This window comes from Onychostruthus taczanowskii, unplaced genomic scaffold, assembly GCF_017590055.1.
Source record: "Onychostruthus taczanowskii isolate IOZ18803 unplaced genomic scaffold, ASM1759005v1 scaffold7, whole genome shotgun sequence".
Taxonomy (NCBI): Eukaryota; Metazoa; Chordata; class Aves; order Passeriformes; family Passeridae; genus Onychostruthus; species Onychostruthus taczanowskii.
The window spans coordinates 313,734-335,658 of record NW_024504786.1 but is presented as its reverse complement, the minus strand read 5'-3'; the positions used below and the strand labels follow the sequence as shown (position 1 = coordinate 335,658).

At 43.5% G+C, this 21,925-nt stretch overlaps 1 protein-coding gene across 1 annotated transcript in view; it reads left to right on the top strand.

Annotated features, from left to right (window-relative positions):
* LEPR (leptin receptor) overlaps nucleotides 1–21,253 on the top strand; it is a 28,766-nt gene extending 7,513 nt beyond the window's left edge. The window contains exons 5-19 of the mRNA XM_041421596.1: nucleotides 1,608–1,813; nucleotides 4,495–4,640; nucleotides 5,373–5,517; nucleotides 8,130–8,426; nucleotides 11,190–11,304; nucleotides 13,365–13,564; nucleotides 15,146–15,297; nucleotides 15,537–15,696; nucleotides 15,779–15,861; nucleotides 16,408–16,624; nucleotides 17,353–17,535; nucleotides 18,054–18,149; nucleotides 18,518–18,620; nucleotides 19,206–19,281; nucleotides 20,337–21,253. Coding sequence (XP_041277530.1) covers nucleotides 1,608–1,813; nucleotides 4,495–4,640; nucleotides 5,373–5,517; nucleotides 8,130–8,426; nucleotides 11,190–11,304; nucleotides 13,365–13,564; nucleotides 15,146–15,297; nucleotides 15,537–15,696; nucleotides 15,779–15,861; nucleotides 16,408–16,624; nucleotides 17,353–17,535; nucleotides 18,054–18,149; nucleotides 18,518–18,620; nucleotides 19,206–19,281; nucleotides 20,337–21,110 — 2,953 coding nt within the window. The 3' untranslated portion in view covers nucleotides 21,111–21,253. The remainder of the gene's footprint in view (nucleotides 1–1,607; nucleotides 1,814–4,494; nucleotides 4,641–5,372; nucleotides 5,518–8,129; nucleotides 8,427–11,189; nucleotides 11,305–13,364; nucleotides 13,565–15,145; nucleotides 15,298–15,536; nucleotides 15,697–15,778; nucleotides 15,862–16,407; nucleotides 16,625–17,352; nucleotides 17,536–18,053; nucleotides 18,150–18,517; nucleotides 18,621–19,205; nucleotides 19,282–20,336) is intronic.
* The last annotated feature ends 672 nt before the right edge of the window (nucleotides 21,254–21,925 follow it).

Below are 21,925 nucleotides of genomic sequence, written 5' to 3'. Positions count from 1 at the left end.
ATTCTGCAAAGTTTTTGAAAGGAAATTCAGGAGAAAACAGCAGAGCCACATCTAGAAAAACCAAATTATTCCAAGTAATTTCAGAGCTCTGTGTCTGCCAGATTCCATAATTCCTGTGTCCTAAAGTCTGCGAGTCCTGGTGAGAATTACTGTAGGAACGTCAGGATTGACTGTCTGGGGCATTAATAAATGTAAACCACACCTTGACATGGACCTGCTTGGGGTTGTTCCTGCAGAGCACAGGAGCTGGGAGGGCAGGGCTGCCCAAATTCCATGGTTTTCCAGCTTCAGAGCATCCCAAGATGCAGAAAGATCAGGGAGGGATGAGGGCAGTGGGGCTGGGGTGATCCAGGAGTGGTTCCCTGCAGTCCCAGCCTGAGCTCTTCCCATCCTCCATAATTCTCCTCAGTTTTTTTGCCCTTTTCCTCTCTAAGCAGGGCAGGACATGGAAATGGAATTGGTGAATCATGGCCGGTTGCCTGTGCTCTGCTCTCAGATAAATGGAGCAGATAACAAACGGACTAAACCCAAAAAATAAAGCGGCAGATCTCGTCCTTCCCTCTCCTCCAATGCAGAGATCTCTGCCCTGCCTGCATCCGAGTGTTCCAGTGACTCATGCCAGCTAGAAAACCATTGGAAAAATGTACTGAAAGGCTCTTATTCCATGAATTTCCATTTCTTTCTCTGAATTAGTAAAACAAAACTGGACAGAAATAATTCCAAAATCACTTCGGAACAATTCCAAATAGGAGCTTTTTTTTTTTTTTTTTTGGGTAAGGATGAAACGTGAAAAGCAGGAAAGAATCCGAGGTGATTGAGCTGTCAGGGTTTGTCTTGGCTTTGCTGCTGGGAGAAATTTGGCCACAAATTATTTGCACTATTAAATTCCCAATCTTGGGAAGGCTTTAGACACTGGATGCCTGCAGAATTCCATAAATGTGGGTTTCTGGAAAAGCCTGAAGAGTGGAGATGAGGATGAAGAATGCTTTGGGCACTGCTGGTTCTGAAGATTCCGATGGGATACTGGGAAGGAATTGTTCCCTTGGAGGGTGGGGAGGGCCTGGGATGGATTTCCCAGAGAAGCTGTGGCTGCCCCTGGATCCCTGGAAATGTCCAAGGATGGGGCTGGGAGCAGCCTGGGACAGTGGAAAAGGTCCCTGTCCATGGCAGGGGGTGGGATGGGATTTAAGGTCATTGTACATTCCATGAGATGGGATTTAAGGTCCCTCCCAGCCCAAACCATTCCATGATTATATTATTCCCTGTAATGCTCAATTGTAGCAGGAGCTGGAGGGAACATTGACTTGTTTTGGTATTATTTCAGTGCCTCACAAATGGGAATTAGAAATTCATCTCTTTTGGGAGGGCAGGGAAGGTAAAACAACACTGTGTGCCTAAAAAGATCTGGGAATTCTCTAATGGAACTGTGTTCATTACTTGAAAAGCATTTCAAAAGGGAGAAGCAGCAAAGTTAAAGTGATTGGTTACAAGTATTATTTTTTAAATTAATAATTTATTTTTTATATAAATAAACCAAATCCAGATGGCCACACCTATTGAGGTACAGAAAACTCTTTTGTTTCCTGGTTTGTTTTTCCCCCCTGCAGGTCAGAGCTGTCCCTGGGGGCTGCATCCACGAGCTCTCTGCAGGGCACAGTGAGGGTGGCTCCGTGTGACTGCAGGGACCAGGCCACCTGCCAGTGCCTGGTGGCCACCCCGAGCCTCAACCACACCTACCTGCTGTGGCTGGAGATGGTGGCAGCTGGCACAGCCCTGGGGACACCGCTGATGGCCCTGCAGCCCGCGGACATTGGTGAGCACGGCTGAACCCCCTGCACATGGAAAACTGAGCCAAGGGGTCCAGCTGGGAATGCAGCTAAGAGAGGGAAAATGGTGTATTTTAATTAAGAGCTTCAATGACTCAAGGGGTTAAGGTAGAAGTGTAGTTAGCAAAGGTCATATATTGAGTAGAGCTTAACAAGGAAATTAATTGATACCAGGTGGGGATAACTGAAACAAGGTTGGGAATGACAGGTGATGGATGAATATTGAAAAAGGGCAAGAGCCATAAATACAAGTGGCTTCTAAGAGTGAGAGGAGGTTTGGACTGTGAGCAGCACAGCTTGACATGGGTGTAGAGTTTAGCATGAGGAAGAGGTCTTACTTCCTCTTCAAAGGAAGTGAGTCAGAACTTACGGTTCTGAAATGGTTCAGAGCCATTTCTTTGGGTTCTGACCCATCTCAGAGCCCTCTGCCCATGGTGGGCTCTTCTGACCCATCTCAGAGCCCACCAACCCAATTAAAGAGGACAATTGCACAGCCCTAATGGACATGCAGCTAATTGTAATACAAAGTGAGAGGGTTAATGATTATGTAATAGGTGTCCTGGAAACCATCCGAATACGTAAAACCTTTTTGGATAAATAGAGAGTAGGAGTTTGGGACACCTCGCACATGTCTTTGGGAGGTTACTCCCCAGGTGTCCAGCACTGTGATAAATAAAACCTCTTTTCAGCACTGTGATAAATACACCCTTTTGTCAGCACTGTAATAAATGTGCCCTCTTGTCAGCACTGTAATAAATGTACCCTCTTTTCAGCTTTAATTAGTTGAAGAGTCATCTGTCCATGCTTTAAAACAGCAGCAGGATGGCTCTGCTGGGAAAGGGGGCACAGACAGGGCAGGAAAAGCTCCCTAATCCCTGTCTGGGCTCCAGTGCAAACCACACTGAGCACAGCCCAAGCACTCAAAAATTGCTTATTTCTCATTTTTTCCTTTCCAATCAGAACCTCTCTGTGCACAAGATGGGCCCAGTGGTGGAGCTTGTTGCTGAGGGCTTCAATTAAATTAAAAAAGCTGTTCCCAAAGTTGCTTAGCAAGAAATCCCACCCATTTTCCCACCAGCTCTCTGATCCTGATGTTTTCTTCCTCAGCCATGCAACCCCAATCTGGAAAACATTCCAGTGTGTTTGATCAAGCTCAAACTCTCCTGACATGATGAATTTGATATGTGTTGCTATCCAGCGTGCCCAGTTATTACAGATTTTGGCAGATTTCATAGAGGCAGGAGCTGACAGCTGCAGGGGAAAAAAATTAAAGTTTTATGAACATCTTATTAACTTAAAATCTTAGGAATTTTATGAACTTCCTCCGAACTGATGTGCTCTGCAGACAGAACCAGTTAAAATCTCTGGGTGGGCTGGTTTGGAAGATGAGAGGTGGCATTTTTCATCCTGCTGCTTTGAAATGATGCTGCAGGAAAAAATTAAAAATTCAGGCTGGAGTCTGCCAGTATTTAAAAATGACACAATGAGTTAGCTCTGCTTAGTGAAGCATGTTTTAAAAATGCACAATATTAATATATGTTCTGCCAAGATTTAGCTCAATTAAAACTATTTTGAATGTAAAACTCTTGAGTGCTTGTGCCACGTGGATTTTATTTGCTGATAGTGGAGCAGGTGGCATCACAACCATCATTATCTGTGGGATCTGATTCAGGGAAATGTGGTGGCAAAGCCAGTCACTTTTATTTGCCTCCTCCCCAATCACTCCCTGCTGACCTTCCTGAAGTTAATTGCTTTGAGATGGTCTAGAAGTAGAAATTAAATAAAATCTGACTTGGTGTGGTAGATCTATACTGAAAATTATAAGAGAATTTTGATATAAATAATTAAATAAAATCTGACTTGGTGTGGTGGATTTATACTGAAAGTAATTAAAGATATTTGATATAAGTGAGTGACATTCCAGTAACGCACTTAAATGGGACCCTTGGAGAGCTGGACCCCAGAGCAGATGGAATTTGAAGGGAACATTTGCCCACTGCCCAGGATTTTTGGGAATGTTTTCCCTTCTGCACGTGGTGCTCACCCTGCAGTGGTTTGGAGCAGGGTTTTACTCTTCCATGGGCAGAACTTGGCTGTGAACAAGGACAGGGCCAGCCAAGGTCTCAGTACCAGGGAAAAGCAGGGCCTTGGTTCCTTGGCATTGTCCAAGGAATGGAATCCTGGGGATTTCCCACCCAGAGCTCCCTTCATCCCCATGGGAATATCCAAACTCTCCGTTTTCACTCTCCTGGACACCTCCTTTCACAGCCACAATCCCTGTGGAAGGATGGGAATATTTAGGAAATCCCTGTGTACACTGTAAGGAGCAAATTGATTTTCTCAGCATTCCCATCCCTCTCCTCCTCATTCCCTCTTCCCAGCAAGGCAGGTAACCCAGGGCTTGGCTACTGGGAAAAGCTGTGGCCTGAGGGAAGAAATTCCTGCAGGTTTAAGGGAAATGGGAGGTCAAACACATCAATTTCTTGATGACTGCAACAGTACCAGGGTGACTTTTCCAGGGATATTACACAACACTGCCATGCAGTAGAGCAGCTCTTGAAAACTGAGTTTAAGAGAACTGAGTTTAAGGCCTGGATTGTGAAAACCCAGTAAAACCCAGCAGCCCTGGGGGAAGCTGGGGCTAACCTGTGGATGAATTTGTGTGCAGTGAAGCCTGAGGCCCCCGTGAAGCTGCACCTGGAGCTGGCTGAGAGGGGCCAGGTGAAGCTCTGCTGGTCCAGCCCTGCCCCGCTGCCCTTCCCTCTGCAGCACCAAGTGAGGATCTCTGCTCCTCCGGGACACGGGGACAGCCAGGTGAGGCAGCTCCGTGCCTCCGGGCTGGGGCATTCCCAAATCCCAGCATTCCCACAGCTCTCCTTGGCCTTGGACTGGGAGTGTGCCTGATCTGGTGGAGCTGGGCTTAGCTCGCTGCTGTTAAGCTGGGCTTAGCACACTGCCTTTTCCTGGAGAAGCTGGATTTTACATCTGTCCCCACTGAGAGAAGCTCCATCTCCTGCTGGCTCTCGCAAACAAGCTCCCATTTTTCTCCTTGGGTGAAATCTTGGATCCTGTGAAGTCTAAATCCATTTTCTTTCAGCATTCTATATGTTCTGTAACTCATTTGTGTTTAATATTTATAAGTTTTATTATAAATAAGGGTTTTTTTCTCTCCCTACCACGCAGGTGGCTTTGGAATAACAAGCAGCTGTTAATTAGGTACCCGTAATGAAACAGCTTGTTTTCCACAGAGTTATATAACTTCCAGCAGTCTCAAATTGACACTAAATTTAAAGAAGAAAGATTTTTAACCCAGCTTGCTACCTAAAAACATAGAAAATCCTTGTGTAGAATATGAGGATGTTATCTCCTGTCTCTTAAGGAACAAATGTATTTGCTCAGCACTCCCATCCTTCTTAAAAACTGAGTTGAAAGAGAAGGAAGGAAAGGGAATTCAGGGAATTCTGACTCCATACAATTTATTTATGTTCCTTCTGTCTCTTTTCCTCTTTCATTTTACAACAATAATGGATTTGGACAATCCAGCAGATGCTTCAGGTTGCCCTGGAAAGCTCCGTGGCCGTGGACAATGCCCTGCTGGACTCTCCATCCTCAGTGCAAGTGAGGAGCAGGAATCTCCGTGGTCCAGGCTTCTGGAGTGACTGGAGCACACCCTACAACCTCACTTTGGGAGGTAGGACACCTGCAGGGTTTGGGGATAAAGCTGATTTTCCAGCTGGTATTGTGGGTTTTGTGTTGGAAATTGAGCTGGGATGAGAAATCCTGTGGGAGCTTTTCCTGCCCGAGGCTCGGCTCCCTCCCTGTGCCAGGCTGGCACTAGGAACTCTGGAGAGCCCACCTCTGGGGCTGGCACTCCCTCAGCAGCACCTGCCCAGACCCACAAAAAGCTCTTTTCCTCAGAGCTTTTCCATTGCCAATTCCAGCTGGCAGCCCTGAACCTCCCCTCAGTTCAGGATTTTTCTCCTGATGCTTTCTCTCACTTCTGGTTTTGGTTCTGTAGCTGAAGTGAAGGCCCAGAGCAAAATCAAATGTGCTTTTTATTAACAAACCAGTGCAGCCTGGTTTGTAATGCTGAGCCCGGTGCAAAACTGACTTTCTGATTATTTTGTTGTATTTTTCCATGCTCTGCTCAGAATTCCCTGGGAATATTTTGGTCTGTGCTACCACAGGAATTCTCTGAACTCTTTATATAGGCACCTACACCAGAGAAAGAGCTACACCTTGGAGAAAGAGCTTTTTTCCTAAAGCTGCTTTACTGCCTGCAAAAGGGAAATCTGGGGGAAATCCTAAAAATCCCTGCCTAGTTCCTCAGAGGGAGAAACAAACCTGACCTTTAAAGGATTTAATGCTGGTTTTGGGGTGTGCTATGCAAAGCTCCATTGCAGCTCCACCTGTATCTTCCTTGAATCCCTGACTGATGGGGGCTGAGTTCCAACTTCTTTAAATCCTTGGAAAATTCAGTGTATTTGAGCCTGCATTGGACCACTGCTACAATTTGCTGTTAGTTTCAGTGTAAAACCCGTTTTTGGGGCTTCAATCTCCTGCTGGCTTCAGGAGGAGGAGGAACAGCAGCTCCTGGAAAGATGGATTCATTTTATTTTGTTCCCCTTGTGTTACTTGCACTGCACCCTCCAGGGATTTTCTGCTCTTTTCATTCAGATTTGCCTGGGGATATTAAAGATTATTTAAATCAGAGTTTAGAAACCTCAGGTGTGGAGGGAAACAGACCAAGGCCCATTTCTGCTCCTGTTCTTAGTGATTAAGAAGTAGGAAAGTTAGAAAAACAACTGCATGATGATATTATTATTATTATTATTATTATTATTATTATTATTATTTTCCACTAACAAATGTTTTTATGGGTTTTTTGTTCCATTTTCAATTTCAATGGATTTCTCCCCGCCCTGCTTTTTCCTTGTGTGTAACCTGTGGATATTAAAGATTATTTTAATCAGAATTTAGAAACTTTTGGTATGGAGGGAGGCGGTCCAAGGCTCATTTCTGCATCTGTAGTAATAATAATAATAATAATAAAAAATTATTTTAAAATTTATTTTATTTATTATTTATTTATTATTATTTATTATTTATTTTAAAATAATTACTAATTAGTTTGAAAATAATTAGTAAGATTATATTATTTTATAGGAGGAATATTAAAATAATAATAAAAAATAATTAAAAATAATAAAAATAATAATGAAATAAAATAAAATAAAATAAAATAAAAATAATAAAATAATTAAAAATATTAATTTAACATCATTAATAAAATTCATTAGCAAGTGAATAAAAAATTAATGAGCATCATGAATAAAAATAATTTATAATTAATAAATTTTGTTGCCTTTTAATATAAGTTAAAATAATTAGTTGCTGTCTGCTGTTTAATTAGTTGAGTTAATTTTGAGAAGAAAGTTTATTTTTAGGGGATTTTAAAATTATTTTTATTAGATTTGTTATATTTATATTTATATTTATATTATTCTATTAATTATATTAATTATATTAATTATATTTATATTTATATTTATATTTACAATATTATATTAATTATATTTATATTTATATCTATATTTATATTTATATTTATAATATTATATTAATTTAGTAATACTAAATTATTATAATAATTATAATAACAACAATAATTGTTATAATGATGATGATGATGATGATGGTGATGATGATTATCATTATCATTAAATTATTTTTGTAAATTATTATTTTATTGACAAACGCTTTTACATTTTTTTTTGGTTCAATTTCTACTTCCAATGGACCTTTCCCCCTTTTCCCCCCAGCTCCAGTGCTGTACTTCCCCTCCCGGAGCCTGAGCCGCGCGGGCTCCAGCCCGTCCTTCCTGTGCCTCTTCAGGAACCTGTCGCGGGCGGTGGCGGCCCGGGAGCTGGTGTGGTGGCTGAACCTGGCCGAGCCCGTGCCCGCCAGCCAGTACTCCGTGCTGGGCAGCCGTGTCAGCAGGGTGACCCTGCCCAACGTGGTTATAATTATAATATAATTAATAATTATAATTATAGTTATAATTATAATTATATTTATAATTATAATTATATTTAAAATATTATATTAATTTAGTAATGCTAAATTATTATAATAATTATAATAACAACAATAACAATTGTTATAATGGTGATGATGATGGTGATGATGATTATCATTATCATTAAATTATTTTTGTAAATTATTATTTTATTGACAAACGCTTTTACATTTTTTTTGGTTCAATTTCTACTTCCAATGGACCTTTCCCCCTTTTCCCCCCAGCTCCAGTGCTGTACTTCCCCTCCCGGAGCCTGAGCCGCGCGGGCTCCAGCCCGTCCTTCCTGTGCCTCTTCAGGAACCTGTCGCGGGCGGTGGCGGCCCGGGAGCTGGTGTGGTGGCTGAACCTGGCCGAGCCCGTGCCCGCCAGCCAGTACTCCGTGCTGGGCAGCCGTGTCAGCAGGGTGACCCTGCCCAACGTGGGAGCCACCCGGCCCAGGGGGGGCTTCCTCTACAGCGCCCTGTACTGCTGCCACCGCGGCGGGCAGTGCCACCACGGCTACGCCGAGTTCTACGTAGTGGGTGAGGCTCCAGGGCAGTTCCCGTTCTCCTCTGGGCAGTTCCCATCCTCCTCTGGGCATTGGCATAGCAAGGATGGAATATTCCCATTTAAAATACACGTATCACCCTTGGTTTTTTGGTTTTTTCCTTTTTTTTGGCTTTGATATGCTGAATTCTACGTAGTAGGTGAGGCTCCAGGGCATTTCCCGTTCTTCTCTGGGCATTTCCCATTCTCCACTGGGCATTGGCATAGCAAGGATGGAATATTCCCATTTAAAATACACGTATCACCCGTGGCTTTTTGGTTTTTTCCTTTTTTTCTGTCTTTGATATGCCAAATTCTACGTAGTAGGTGAGGCACCAGAGCAGTTCCCATTCTCCTTTGTCGTAGCAAGGATGGAATATTCCCATTTAAAATACACGTATCACCCTTGGCTTTTTGGTTTTTTCCTTTTTTTTGTTTCTGATATGCCGAATTCTACGTAGTAGTTGAGGCTCCAGAGCAGTTCCCGTTCTCCTCTGGGCAGTGGCATAGCAAGGATGGAATATTCCAATTTAAAAGGCACTTATTGCCCTTGGCTTTTTGGTTTTTTCCTTTTTTTTGTTTCTGATATGCCGAATTCTACGTAGTAGTTGAGGCTCCAGAGCAGTTCCCGTTCTCCTCTGGGCAGTGGCATAGCAAGGATGGAATATTCCCATTTAAAATACACGTATCACCCGTGGCTTTTTGGTTTTTTCCTTTTTTTTGTTTCTGATATGCCGAATTCTACGTAGTAGTTGAGGCTCCAGAGCAGTTCCCGTTCTCCTCTGGGCAGTGGCATAGCAAGGATGGAATATTCCCATTTAAAATACACGTATCACCCGTGGCTTTTTGGTTTTTTCCTTTTTTTTGTTTCTGATATGCCGAATTCTACGTAGTAGTTGAGGCTCCAGAGCAGTTCCCGTTCTCCTCTGGGCAGTGGCATAGCAAGGATGGAATATTCCCATTTAAAATACACGTATCACCCGTGGCTTTTTGGTTTTTTCCTTTTTTTTGTTTCTGATATGCCGAATTCTACGTAGTAGTTGAGGCTCCAGAGCAGTTCCCGTTCTCCTCTGGGCAGTGGCATAGCAAGGATGGAATATTCCCATTTAAAATACACGTATCACCCGTGGCTTTTTGGTTTTTTCCTTTTTTTTGTTTCTGATATGCCGAATTCTACGTAGTAGTTGAGGCTCCAGAGCAGTTCCCGTTCTCCTCTGGGCAGTGGCATAGCAAGGATGGAATATTCCCATTTAAAATACACGTATCACCCGTGGCTTTTTGGTTTTTTCCTTTTTTTTGTTTCTGATATGCCGAATTCTACGTAGTAGTTGAGGCTCCAGAGCAGTTCCCGTTCTCCTCTGGGCAGTGGCATAGCAAGGATGGAATATTCCCATTTAAAATACACGTATCACCCGTGGCTTTTTGGTTTTTTCCTTTTTTTTGTTTCTGATATGCCGAATTCTACGTAGTAGTTGAGGCTCCAGAGCAGTTCCCGTTCTCCTCTGGGCAGTGGCATAGCAAGGATGGAATATTCCCATTTAAAATACACTTATTGCCTTTGTCTTTCTGTTTTTTCCTTCTTTTTTGTCTTTGATATGCCGAATTCTACGTAGTAGGTGAGGCTCCATGGCAGTTGCCATTCTCCTTTGGGTGTTGTCATAGTAAGGATAGACTATTCCCATTTAAAATACACGTATCATCCTTGGCTTTTTGGTTTTTCCTTCTTTTTTGTTTTTGATATGCCGAATTCTATGTAGTAGGTGAGGCTCCAGGGCATTTCCCATTCTCCTTTGGGCATTGGCATAGCAAGGATGGAATATTCCCATTTAAAAGGCACTTATTGCCCTTGGCTTTTTGGTTTTTCCTTCTTTTTTGTTTTCGATATGCCGAATTCTACGTAGTAGGTGAGGCTCCATGGCAGTTCCCATTCTCCTTTGGGGGTTGTCATAGTAAGGAGAGACTATTCCCATTTAAAATACACTTATTGCCTTTGGCTTTTTGGTTTTTTCCCTTTTTTTTTTTGTTCTTTTTGTTTTTGGGGTGTTTGTTTGGGGGGTTTTTGTTGTTTTTTGTTTGGTTTTTTTTTGGGTTTTGGATTTTTTTTTTTTTTTTTTTGTGTTTTTTTTTTTTTGTTTCATTTTGTGTCGGAATTTGAAATGTAGGGAATTCTCAGAATTTCGGGTTTATAAGTCAGATCTCAGAATTAAACACAAGATTTGATTTGAGGCTTTGGAAAAAAATTCTAAACTTAAGTGTTAGAAGCGAGGATATGGATTTATAGTTTAAGGACATGCTAAGTAAGGTTTAGAGTTTTGGAGTTTAGGATATGGAAAAAATAAAAGTAGTTATAAAGGTGAACAAGAAATTTAGAGTGCAGTACTGTAAGTTTGTGTGTTACAACAAGATTAGTTAAGAAAGCTTACACTGTAGCATGAGTCTGTGAGAAAAAACATTTAAGGATTGAGTCAAAACCATAAATATTGTTATTAGTATTGTTTTATTAGTCAATAACTCCTTAAAAAGTTTTGTAACTAAGAGATGTGTGACTTTTTAAACTATGCTGTAAGGATGTGAGCTGAACTCACTTTTCTTACTCATGTGGAAGATAAAAAAAATAAACCACATCATCAAAACCAGTTCAAAACTCCCATCTCAAATTACATCAAAAATTCCTCACTGCTTTTTGTTTTGTTTGTTGGTTTTTTTTTTTAAGCAACCATTGTGTCTTATTAATTAAGCTTTTCATGTCTTTTAATTAGACATGGATTTTAATATCTCCTGTGAGACTGATGGGTACCTGACTAAAATGACTTGCAGGTGGTCTGCAAACCCAACCACCTTGCTCCTGGGGACTCTGCAGTTAAGATATCACAGGTATGGATGGGTTTTAATTCTCTTTTTATGTTTGGAAAGCACTGCTCAAAATATTTTAGTATCAAAGAATTCTGGAGAAATGTAATTATAGAACTAACAGATTCTTTAGTCTGTGTGCAGGAAGGGAACCAGAGATAGCTGAGTGTGGAACAGATTTATGAGGGTTTTCAGCATTTTTCAACCTTTTTGGGAGCCAGTTCTCTTCAAGAAGATTTCTTGGATCAGTTACAAAATTATTCTAGTTGCTCCTACCTACAAGTTGTAAGGAAATAAGGGAAAAGCCCATTCCCAGTGGGAATGTGTGGCCTGGGGGAGCTGTAGAATCCCTGTCCTTGGAGCCTCTCAGGTCCTGCAGCTCCATCTGGTCTGAATTTAACTCTGCTCTGAGTCTGAGATGGGACTTGAGTCCTCCTGAGGTCTCCACTCAGTCTTTGATTTTTCTATAATTCTGTATCTGTTTTTTCTTTTCTACATACACACAGGTTAAAATAGAGGCTGAAACAAACTCATTCCAAGGTGGGAAAAAAGTCTTGCTTGGAGAACCAGACCTTAGCTGGTGAAGGGAATGTTGCTTTGTGAAGGCAGCAGCAGGGACTGCAGCAATTCCCAGAATCCCACTCTGGTTTGGGTTGGGAGGGACCTCAAAGCTCATCCCATTCCATGCCTGATATGTTGAGGGTTTCCACTCAGACAGACAGACAGACAGCTCTTCCTGAGGCAAAAAATCCATAATTTTGCTGCTCTGCTGGGCTGGAGATGCAGAAATTTTGGCAAACAGCTTCCATCAGCCCTGCCTAATCCTTTGGAAAGGCAGCCTGTCTTCTCTGGTGGAGTTCTGAATGATCCTGGTGCCCAGGTGAATATTTCCCAGGGTTTTGTGGACTGAAGGAATAACTGGAATGCTGGAAAGTTCAAGTGGAGCCTTTTGGGGCAGGATTAATGCCTGGCTGAATGCTGAGCTAGCTTTTGTTTACTCTGCCTTCACAAATATGAGTCTAATGAGTGCACTGCTGGGCAGGGAGCTGGGAATAAACCCCATGCTGCTCATCGTGGCTTTTATTCCCACTTCCTCACTGTTCAGGTTTAGCTAAAAATGTAATTTTCTAGTAGGAGGTGATAATGTGGAGATTTGTTCATGCTCCTGCAAGATCAAACAGTGACATTACCACTGCCTGCAAATCCTTCCCAGATGCTGCTGATCCTTCTTTTTGTTCTGGTTTTTGTGGTTATTTGTTCAGAGTAAGACCTGAGAGAGGGAAATGCAATAAAATTCCTGCTGCTGTTCCCTTTGGGAGCTGGAGTGCAGCACTGCTGTGCTGATGCTCTGGCTGCGGGGTTTTGTTTTGCTTGGGCTGTTCCTACATCTTCCTCTGCAGGCAGTGAGAAACAGCTCCAGAGGGATCATCCTGTGGGAGCAGGGAATGCTCCAATGCCAGCCTCCAAAGCATCAGGCACTGCTTTAATCCTGGGGACACAAAGAGGGAACTCCAACCCAGTGTAACTCTGGTGGTTCCTCTGAGGAACTCACAAGTCTGAGGAGAAAGCTGAAAAATTCCCACTCCAAGGATTTATCCAGTTACATTTTGTCCAGAATCCAGAACCTTCTCTTGCCAGGTGTGATAACTGGACATGGGCTTTTTAATTCAGAGTTGATGTTTTGATGGGATTTCCATCTCCTGGAGACCTCAGTGGGTCTCTGTAGCAGCTTCCTCCTGGTTGCCAGCTGGGATTTTGGAAGTCATTCCTGACTGGAGTAGATTCTTGGCAGATTTGCCTCGCTGTGTTCATTGCCAATCCCTAAAATCCCACAATTGATGAGGATTTGGAGCTGCCTTCTCTTGTTGTACCTGCTGCTTTTGTTGTTTGTCCTGCTTTTTCCAGAGCTTTGAGGAGCGACACTGAAATGTTTTTTATCCCTTCAGTGCAGATCCACGTTCAAGATCCAAATAATCCTCAAAATCCCAGGCCCTTTGCAGCGCCTCCATTCCTTTTAATTCCCTCCAGATTTACGCTTGCAATGTATCAAGTGAATGTGGTTTGTTTTTTTCCCCTCTTTTAAGGAGCCAGATTTACTGCTCTGACTTTCCAAGGCCGTCTCCAGACTCAGAGGTGAAAGAATGCCTTTTGCAGAGGAACCATTCCTACGAGTGCACATTCCAGCCCATTTTCCTCTTGTCTGGATATACCCTGTGGATAGAGTTTAAACACTTCCTGGGAACCCTGGAATCCTCCCCAGTTTGTGTCATCCCAGCAGATGTGGGTAGGTCAAGATCCATGAATCTCTCTTCCTTTGTGCCCCTGGATTTTTAAATGGTGTAGGGAAAGAATTTTTCCACAGGTTTGCAATAAAAACATGAGAGTTTTGATGTTACCTTAAAGAAAAATTGGTTTAAGTGTTATTTCCATACAGGATTTTAAATGAAGCATCCATTTCTGCCTGTTTTTCTCTGTACAGAAAATGCAAGTGTTATATTGCAAATATAATGAAGCTCATTTTTAAGGTTTTGGTTGTTTAATTTTTCAGATTGATTTGTCTTCAATTAATTAGTTTATACTCCAGTATTATTTGCACAGTTGGTTTTTATTATTTTTTAATTAATTTATGCATTTATTTATTTATTATTATTATTATTATTTGCACAGTGTGTTGTTTACACAGTTAAAAACCCATTTAAAATCATGGGGACTGTCCCTGCTCTTCCATGCTGCTGCAACATTTTGTGACACACAGAGCACTGAAATTTGGATAAAAACAAGAGGCAGGAGCAGTGTTTGGGTGTTTTGAAAACTCCAAAATGTGCAAATCACCTTTTTTTATCTGCTCTGTGACAGAAAATTCACTGGGTATTTTTTGGAAACAAATGTGAACATGGGTGAGAGCAAACAACGCAGCTGGATCCCAGAGGTGCTACATGAAATAAATTCCATTTATATAATTATGAAATTCATTAGAGTTATATAGTTATGAAAGAAATTCGAGTTATAGAATTATAAAATACATTTGTTATGTGGTGACAATGGATGGAATGATTTATCCTGGATGCAGGGTGCTCTGTATTGTAGTACAGCAAAGCAAACCCATTCTAGCACTATCCAAAATGAAAAAATTATTTATTTTTTGTTGTTGTTTTCTCCTCATTCACATCTGATTATCCCAAGTAAGTTTATTTCAATTTGGCTTGATTCACAAACAAGGGTTTTGGGGGATTCCTGTTCTGGAGCATCTGGATTTGGGGGGAATTTCCAATTAATTAATAAAAACATTTCCATCAATCACTGCACAATGTCTGTTCCCAGCCTTTACAAGAGCTGCTGCTTTCTGCAGGGGTGACCCCATTGAAATAATGGAATCATGGAATTGCTAAGGTTGGAAAAGCCCCTGGAGAGCATGGAATCCAGCCATTCCCAGGTGCCAAGGCCACCACTGACCATGTCCCCAAGTGCCACATCCACAGGGCTTTGAAATCCCTGCAGGAATGGGGACCCAGCACTGCCCTGGGCAGCTGTTCCCATGCCTGACCACCCTTCCCATGGAGAAACTTCCCCAAATATCCAACCTAAACCTCAGCATTTATTGCCAGGCTCTGTCTTTTGTTCTTCATCCCAGGGCAGGTGGCAAGTGCCAGCACAAAATAATCTGCTGTGCTTTAAATGAAAATGAAAATGAAATACCTGGAAACATTCCCGTGGATTCTGTGTTTCCAGTCCTGCTTTCCCTGGAATAGCAGAGGCCTTGTGCTACCCACCACCCTCGGGACAAGGAGAAGCCATCCATGCTTTGATTTATTGGGAAGGGCCAGTGCAGATTTTGCAGTCATTTTTTAATTTTTCCATTTTCCAGTGAAGCCTCTGCCCCCTTCCAATGTGGGAGCTGAACTCACCAGGAACGCGGGGCTGCTGAACGTGAGCTGGACCCCGCCTGTCTTTGCCAGCAGGGATCTGACATTCCAGATCCGCTGGAATTCAGGGAGCAGGGAGGAGAGTTCATGTCAGGTATGTCTGCTCCATCTGGCCTGGAGCAGGGGTCATTGCATTGCTGTAGTGTGGAGCTGGTTTTTATGGAATCTGTCCGTGGGGGAAATCACAAAATGCAAAAGCATTTGCAGTGTCCACAAAGGAATTTTCCTCACAATCCCGCTTCCTCATGGGATTAATTTTCAGGAATTTTGACTCTTAAGAGCTGCCTAAACATCCCTTCATCCTCACTGTGACTGTTTTGCCTTCTGTGCCAGCTCTATGAAGTCCCACAGCCCGCAGGCAGCTGGGCTGTGATCCAGGTGGAGCAGCTTTGTGTGGAGTACGTGGTGCAGGTGCGCTGCAGGGAGCTGGAAGGATCCGGGTACTGGAGCGACTGGAGCACGGCAGCCCAAACCCTCCTTCAGGACATCAGAGGTCTGTGCTTCCAGGGACATCCTCAGGGCTGGGACTTGCCACACTCAGCTGGGACTGTCCCTCCTGAATTGTTGTTTTGCAGCTCCCTTGCGAGGCCCGGAATTTTGGAGGATCGTTTCTGAGGATCCAGCAAGGAAGCAGAGGAATGTTACACTCCTGTGGAAGGTGGGAGCAGCTGCATTTGGGGCTTTCCCTGTGATCCTAAAACCAGGTGGGATTGCCAGAAAGGGAGTCTGACAGGCACATGAGGCTTGTGGGAATTGGGATTTGCCTTTTTCTGTGCTCCTGATAATGGCTTGGCTCATCCTAGAGGCAAGAGGTGAATCCTGGTGGGAATTCTGGGATAAAATAGGAGATGGTTTTGCCTTCTTTGTCTTAAAACGTTAATGCAGGACAGGAAAAAATTCCTCAGTGCCCATTCCTGTTTGTTCATATGCTGCTCTGGGGTTTGAACCCTGAAAAATGTGTAAATTAGGGAATTGCTGTGGGAATCTGAAAGTTTGGCTCTCCTTGTCCTTCACTTCCCTTTGCTGGGAGGAGAGGGAATGAGAGTCAGCCTTTAAAAGGACTCCAATCCTTGGATAAAAAGACAGCAGCCAGAATATCTTTATTGGCTCCTGTTTTCTTAAAATTGGAGCTGCCCAAACAACCTTTGCTCTGGGAATCAGGGGTGGAATTCAGGAATTAATGCCCATGAATGAATTGCTGCAGCCCCTGATGCAGAGTGACTCGTTGTGCAGCGTGAGCAGATACATCATAAAGCACCAGACCCCAGGGAACACCTCCTGGGAGGAGTTTGTGGATCATGGCACCAGCTGGACTTTCCCATGGATGGAGCCAACCCACACCGTCACCATCTTAGCCATGAACTCAGTTGGAATTTCTGCAATTAATTCTGACTTAACTCTCTCCCAGCAAATGAGCACAGGTAAGAGCAGCAGTGAGGGGGATGTGGGAAATGCCAGGAGTCCTGGTGATGTTCATGGGGAAAGCTTTCTTTGGGATAAAATTCCCTCTATTGGAATAAGGAATGTTTTATGAGGATACATTCAGCACCAACAGAGCTGTTGGAAAACTCAGATTTCCTTCATGAAAACCCTGTGATTTTTGGGATGGGAAAAAAGTTTTCACTGGGCTGTCTTCATCAATAAAATATAAAGTAATTAATCAAAGGAAAACAAAATCCTGCTGGAGAACTGATCTTTCATCTCCTTTGTTTTGGGAACACCCAATGTTCCTGCTGGAGAATGTTTTGTTGTCTCCAAAATGAGATGTGGTCGTGTTTTGGGCTGCCAGGGTACAGAATCCTCAGACTTCCTGAGCAGCAATTCCTGCTCAACTTCCTGAGCAAATTCCTGGATTTGGCTGCACTCTGCTTAATTTATTTCTGAGAATTCAGGAATTTTTAATTTTTCAGTTAAGGATAATTAAGGAATTGCAGGTAAGAACTGGGATTTTTGATGTCTGCAAGAAACTTGATCTGTTTGTGCTTGGGACTGGTGTAGTGTAACCCAAATTTTTGGTGGCTTGAAGAAAAAACCTCTCTGCTGAATTACTATCTGGCTTTATTATTCAAAAGGCAATTAAAGTGATAAAGTGGTGACACTTTAGCAGTTTATGGGATGTGGATGCCAGGTGTTTTCCCTGTTTCTCCAGTGGATGCTGTGCAATCCCTGAGTGCTTACCTGGTGAACAGCACCTGTGTGGTTCTGGTTTGGAGTCTCTCCCCCCAAATCCCTGGGATAAAATCCTTTGTGATTGAGTGGAGGAACCTGAACAAAGAGGAGCAGGTGAAATGGCTGCAAGTTCCTCCACATCTCAGGAAATATTTCATTTATGGTGAGTGTGTGCTTGAAAATATAATTTGTGCTGTTAATTGGTGTGGAACAGAAAAATGTGGAATTTCTGAGCTCTGAGCCCTTTTTCCCTTCTGTGTTTCTAATCACATTTATTGACCAGTAAACCAAATTTTGATGCTCATTAGAGGGTTGCCTGTTGCATTAATAATCACTTTAAGCTCTGGAGTGAGTTCATTTTGTGGCAACACAATAAAATTAGTTCTGGAATATTGAACACACCAGCTAATTATTCAAATGAATATGTGCATTTCCTTTGCATTTTGACTTTACTCCTGGAAATTATCACAGGAGCTCCATAAGGTGTTCATTCCATGGCAGAATAATGCTGGAATAATAGCTTGAGTCTTGGGATTTTGAAGTAGGGATCTGTAAAAGATGGATCCATTATTGCCCTCTCTGGGCTGATCTGAGCTCTGATCTGTGCCCAGAGGCTTTGTGGAGGGGATTGTTTAAAAACTGGATGATAGTAGGCTCCAAAGGCTGATTTTCCCTTTGCAGATCACTTTATCCTGATTGAGAAGTACCAGTTCAGCCTCTACCCTGTGTTTGCTGGAGGAGTTGGCAAAGCCAGAGCCACGGATCAGTTTGCCAAAGGTGACTGACAGGAGCTTTCCCCTGTTTTTTTATGAAGTAAAAGTGATCTTGGGGAAAAAAAAAAAAAAAAAAAAAAAAAAAAAAGTGGTAATAAAGTCACTGTAATGTACCTACAAACAGTGAACAGCTTTAATTTGAAAACTCTCTGTGGGCTGAGCTGAGTGGGGGATTAAACTCCTATTTAAATAATTCCTTTTTGTCTGTTTATTCCCAAGGGAAAGGTTTGTCCATGTGCAATAAAACTGTTGCTCAAGGTTATTTCCCCATCTAAGCTGTTGTTTCTACTGTTTGTTATTTCCCTGTTGCCAACTATTTGCTCCCAGACAAATCACTTTGCTGCATTAATAGCTGAACTCCTTTATTTCCAGGGGGATTTGAACCTGGGAATACTGGCAGCCTCCACGTGGTCCTGCCCATTGTTTTCTCCACCTCAGTTCTGCTGCTGGGAGCGTTGCTGGTTTCACACCAAAGGTACCTTGTTCCTGCCACCCAAACTCCAGCTGCACTGGGGCCACTCTGCTGAACTGGTGTCACAGAATCCCAAACTGGTTTGGGCTGGGAGGGACCTTAAAGCCCATCCAGGGCCCCCCCAGGGACACCTCCCACTGTCCCAGGCTGCTCCAGCCCCAGTGTCCAGCCTGGCCTTGGGCACTGCCAGGGATCCAGGGGCAACCACAGCTGCTCTGGGAATCTCTGGGGCTCTTCCCAGCCCCTCCCCACCCTCCCAGCCAGGAATTCCTTCTCAATCTCCATCTAAATCCCCCTTTTCCAGCTTACAGCCATTCCCTGTGTCTTATCCCTCCAGCCCTTGTCCCCAGTCCCTCTCCAGCTCCCCTGGACCCCTTTCAGCCCTGTGGCTTGTGGTCATTCAGCACAGACTGCACCCTTTATATTTTGCCAAACTGCCACCTGGAATGTCCCTTCTTTATGGTTTGGGTTAAATCTGGGCCATTTCTCATCTCTCCATTGATTATTCCATGGCCATAGTGCTGTGGATAAATGAAATGGCAGAGATTCCTTCCCAACACCAACTCCAGCTTTTCCCTGACATTTCAGGATGAAGAAGCTGCTCTGGGAGGATGTTCCCAACCCCAAGAACTGCTCATGGGCACAAGGAGTTAATTTCCAGCAGGTTTGTATTTCCCTGGGGCTGCTGCTTCCTCCACCCAGGGCTGTTGTTCCAGCTCTGTCTCCAGTGGAAATCCAGCCCCATTCGCTCCTCTGGCTCCATCCAGAGGTTCCAGGCCTCTGGATTATGCATTGGATGTAAAAAATATCTGCTTTTTAATGATAAACTGTTAAATAATAAACGGAGAAATACCAGTTTTTAATAGGTGACAGATGGTGGCCTTTGCCAAAACAGCCCTGGCCTTGGCTGGGAGGGGTTTAATCTGTGTTTGCTGTGGTGTCCATGGAGAGGGGAAGGGACACAAACATCTCCATTAGGGATAAACCACATGCATGAGGAAAAAAATGTTATTTTCATTGTTTAAAAGCTCCCTGTTCATTTTGATGTGGGAATTTGATGGATTTGTGTGGGAAAATCCCAAATTCAGGGCCCAGGTGTCACCAACAGCGAGTCTGGACTGAGTAGAGCCCAAGGGTTTTACTCTTTGCTCTGATCTCCCACAACTCTGAGTATTTTGACATTTTCCTCATTATTTTGGCAGCTTCCCTGCTGTAAAACATGGTTTGTTAATCCACAGAAAACCTGGGTTTATCTGTTTTGTCCTGAATTCATTAGGAAATACAAGGGAATTTTCCTTTGGAGCTCTCGTGCTGCTGTCAGTTCATGCTGGTGGATAATTTACATCTGCATTTATTAGGAGTAGTAAATCCTGCATCCTCCCAAATAGAGGAGTTTCACTCAGTTCAAACATGCAGCTGCTACTCAGGTGGGAATATTCCAAAAATCCTATGGAAAGGTTGAGTTTGACCTGGATAATCCAATCCTAGCAGGGAAAGTTCCTTCAGCTGAGGCATCAATGGTAAATCTGTCGAGGAAATTTTGTCATGGAGGATTTTCAGCTATAAATTCTTAAAAAAACAATGTGTGAACTCGATGTGGCAAAATTCCAGGCTGCTGGGAACAACCTTTGATGTTGGGTGCTGTGATCCATAAAACCTGGAGAGTGAAACAAAGCTGTTCCATAATAAATGAGCATTAAAATCCCTCTTTTCTTCCAGCCTGAGACTCTGGAGCATCTCTTTGCCAAGCACCCCGAGCCAATGTCATGTGAGCCCCTTCTCCTGGAGGCAGAGATGGTGCTGGAAGACATCAGCATCACCAAAACCTCGGGAAAAGAAGAGCCAGGGGATTTTTTAGGAATCGACTCCACGTTTCCAAGCCCCCAGGACTCGGAATGTGACTCGGCGTGCTCCAGCAGCCACTTCCAGAGCAGCAGCTTCTGCAGGAGCTGCCAGGATGGAGAAGGCACGGCTCAGGGTGACCTCAGATACTCCACTGTCATCAGCAGCTGCCCCTCCAGCGGGCTGTGCCGACGGAAAAGCAGCCCGAGGAGCTCTTTGGATAGCTGCTTCCCAGGGGAGCATTCCATCGTTCTGGGGGCCTTCTCCAGTGGTGCTTGGGAGGTTGGGAGCGGGGCAGTGCTGGTGCTCCCTGGCTCCCAGCCCAGCAGGGCTCTGTCCCTGGTGTCCTCAGAGGGGTTCTCGGAGCCTCTGGACGAGGCTTTCCCAGGCAGCGCCGAGAGGAGCCTGTGTTACCTCGGGATAACAGCCCTGGACAAAGGACACAGGGACATTCTCCTGGCAGAAAGCTCCAGAGGCACGTGGCAGCCCCAGAGCATGGATCTGCTCATGGAGGGGGAGGTTCTCCAGCCCATCCCAAGCAGTGTCAAGGAGTTTATCCAAAGCAGCCTCAAGCCTAAAGGCACCGTTCCCTATGTTCCGCAGTTCCGGATGGCTACAGCCAAAGGGCAGGAAGCCACGGAGAAAAAGTGACAGAATCACCCCAAAATTCAACATTCCTGAAGCTTTTCCAGGTGTTGATGCATTCTCCCATTTCCCCTCTCTTGATTTACCCACCTTGTTCTGGTTTTAGGCTTCACCTGGAGCCCCCAAGGGTGACGGAGCTGATCCGTGGCCTGGAATATTTCTGAGGGAAAAAAGCTGGAATGGGCCATTTTCCTGAGGGTGATTTGTGACATTGAGTCAGCCTGGATGTGCTTGCAAGGAATGAATCAAGGAGTGAAAGGCTCAGGGTACTGCAAGAGGAGGAAGAGAATCCAAATTCCTGTGTCTCCATTCATTGGATAAAGTGATGTATTAAAGTATCCAAATTTTATTGTTGAACACAAGATTCCAAATGGTGAGTTTTACACTGACATCTCTTCCCAAGCTCTTTCCTAAGATTCCATGGGAGAAAAGACAGGAAGTGGATCCAAGGACCCTGCATTTTTGATTTTGGGGGATCCAACCTCTCTGTATGGCCTTGGAGAAGTCGCTTTGCCTTTACAACCCTGCCAGGAAGCCTCAGGTGGGAGTAAATCAGGACTGCATTTTCTGGAAGAAGCAGAAAAACAAGGCCACACCTATTTGCAAGCCAAAGATTTTTTTTTTTTGTTTTATTTCATAGCTCATAAATATTTTTCTACACCTGTCTTTTTAGAGAACTATTTTGAGGAGTGAAGGATGAATTTATTGTGTATTCCAAAGAATATATTTCTGTCAGAGAGACAAAACCAAAGGGCAAAACTGATGTTAAAAACCAAAGCAAGGGTGAATTGAAGCCCTTGTGAATTTAAGTTTAACACAAA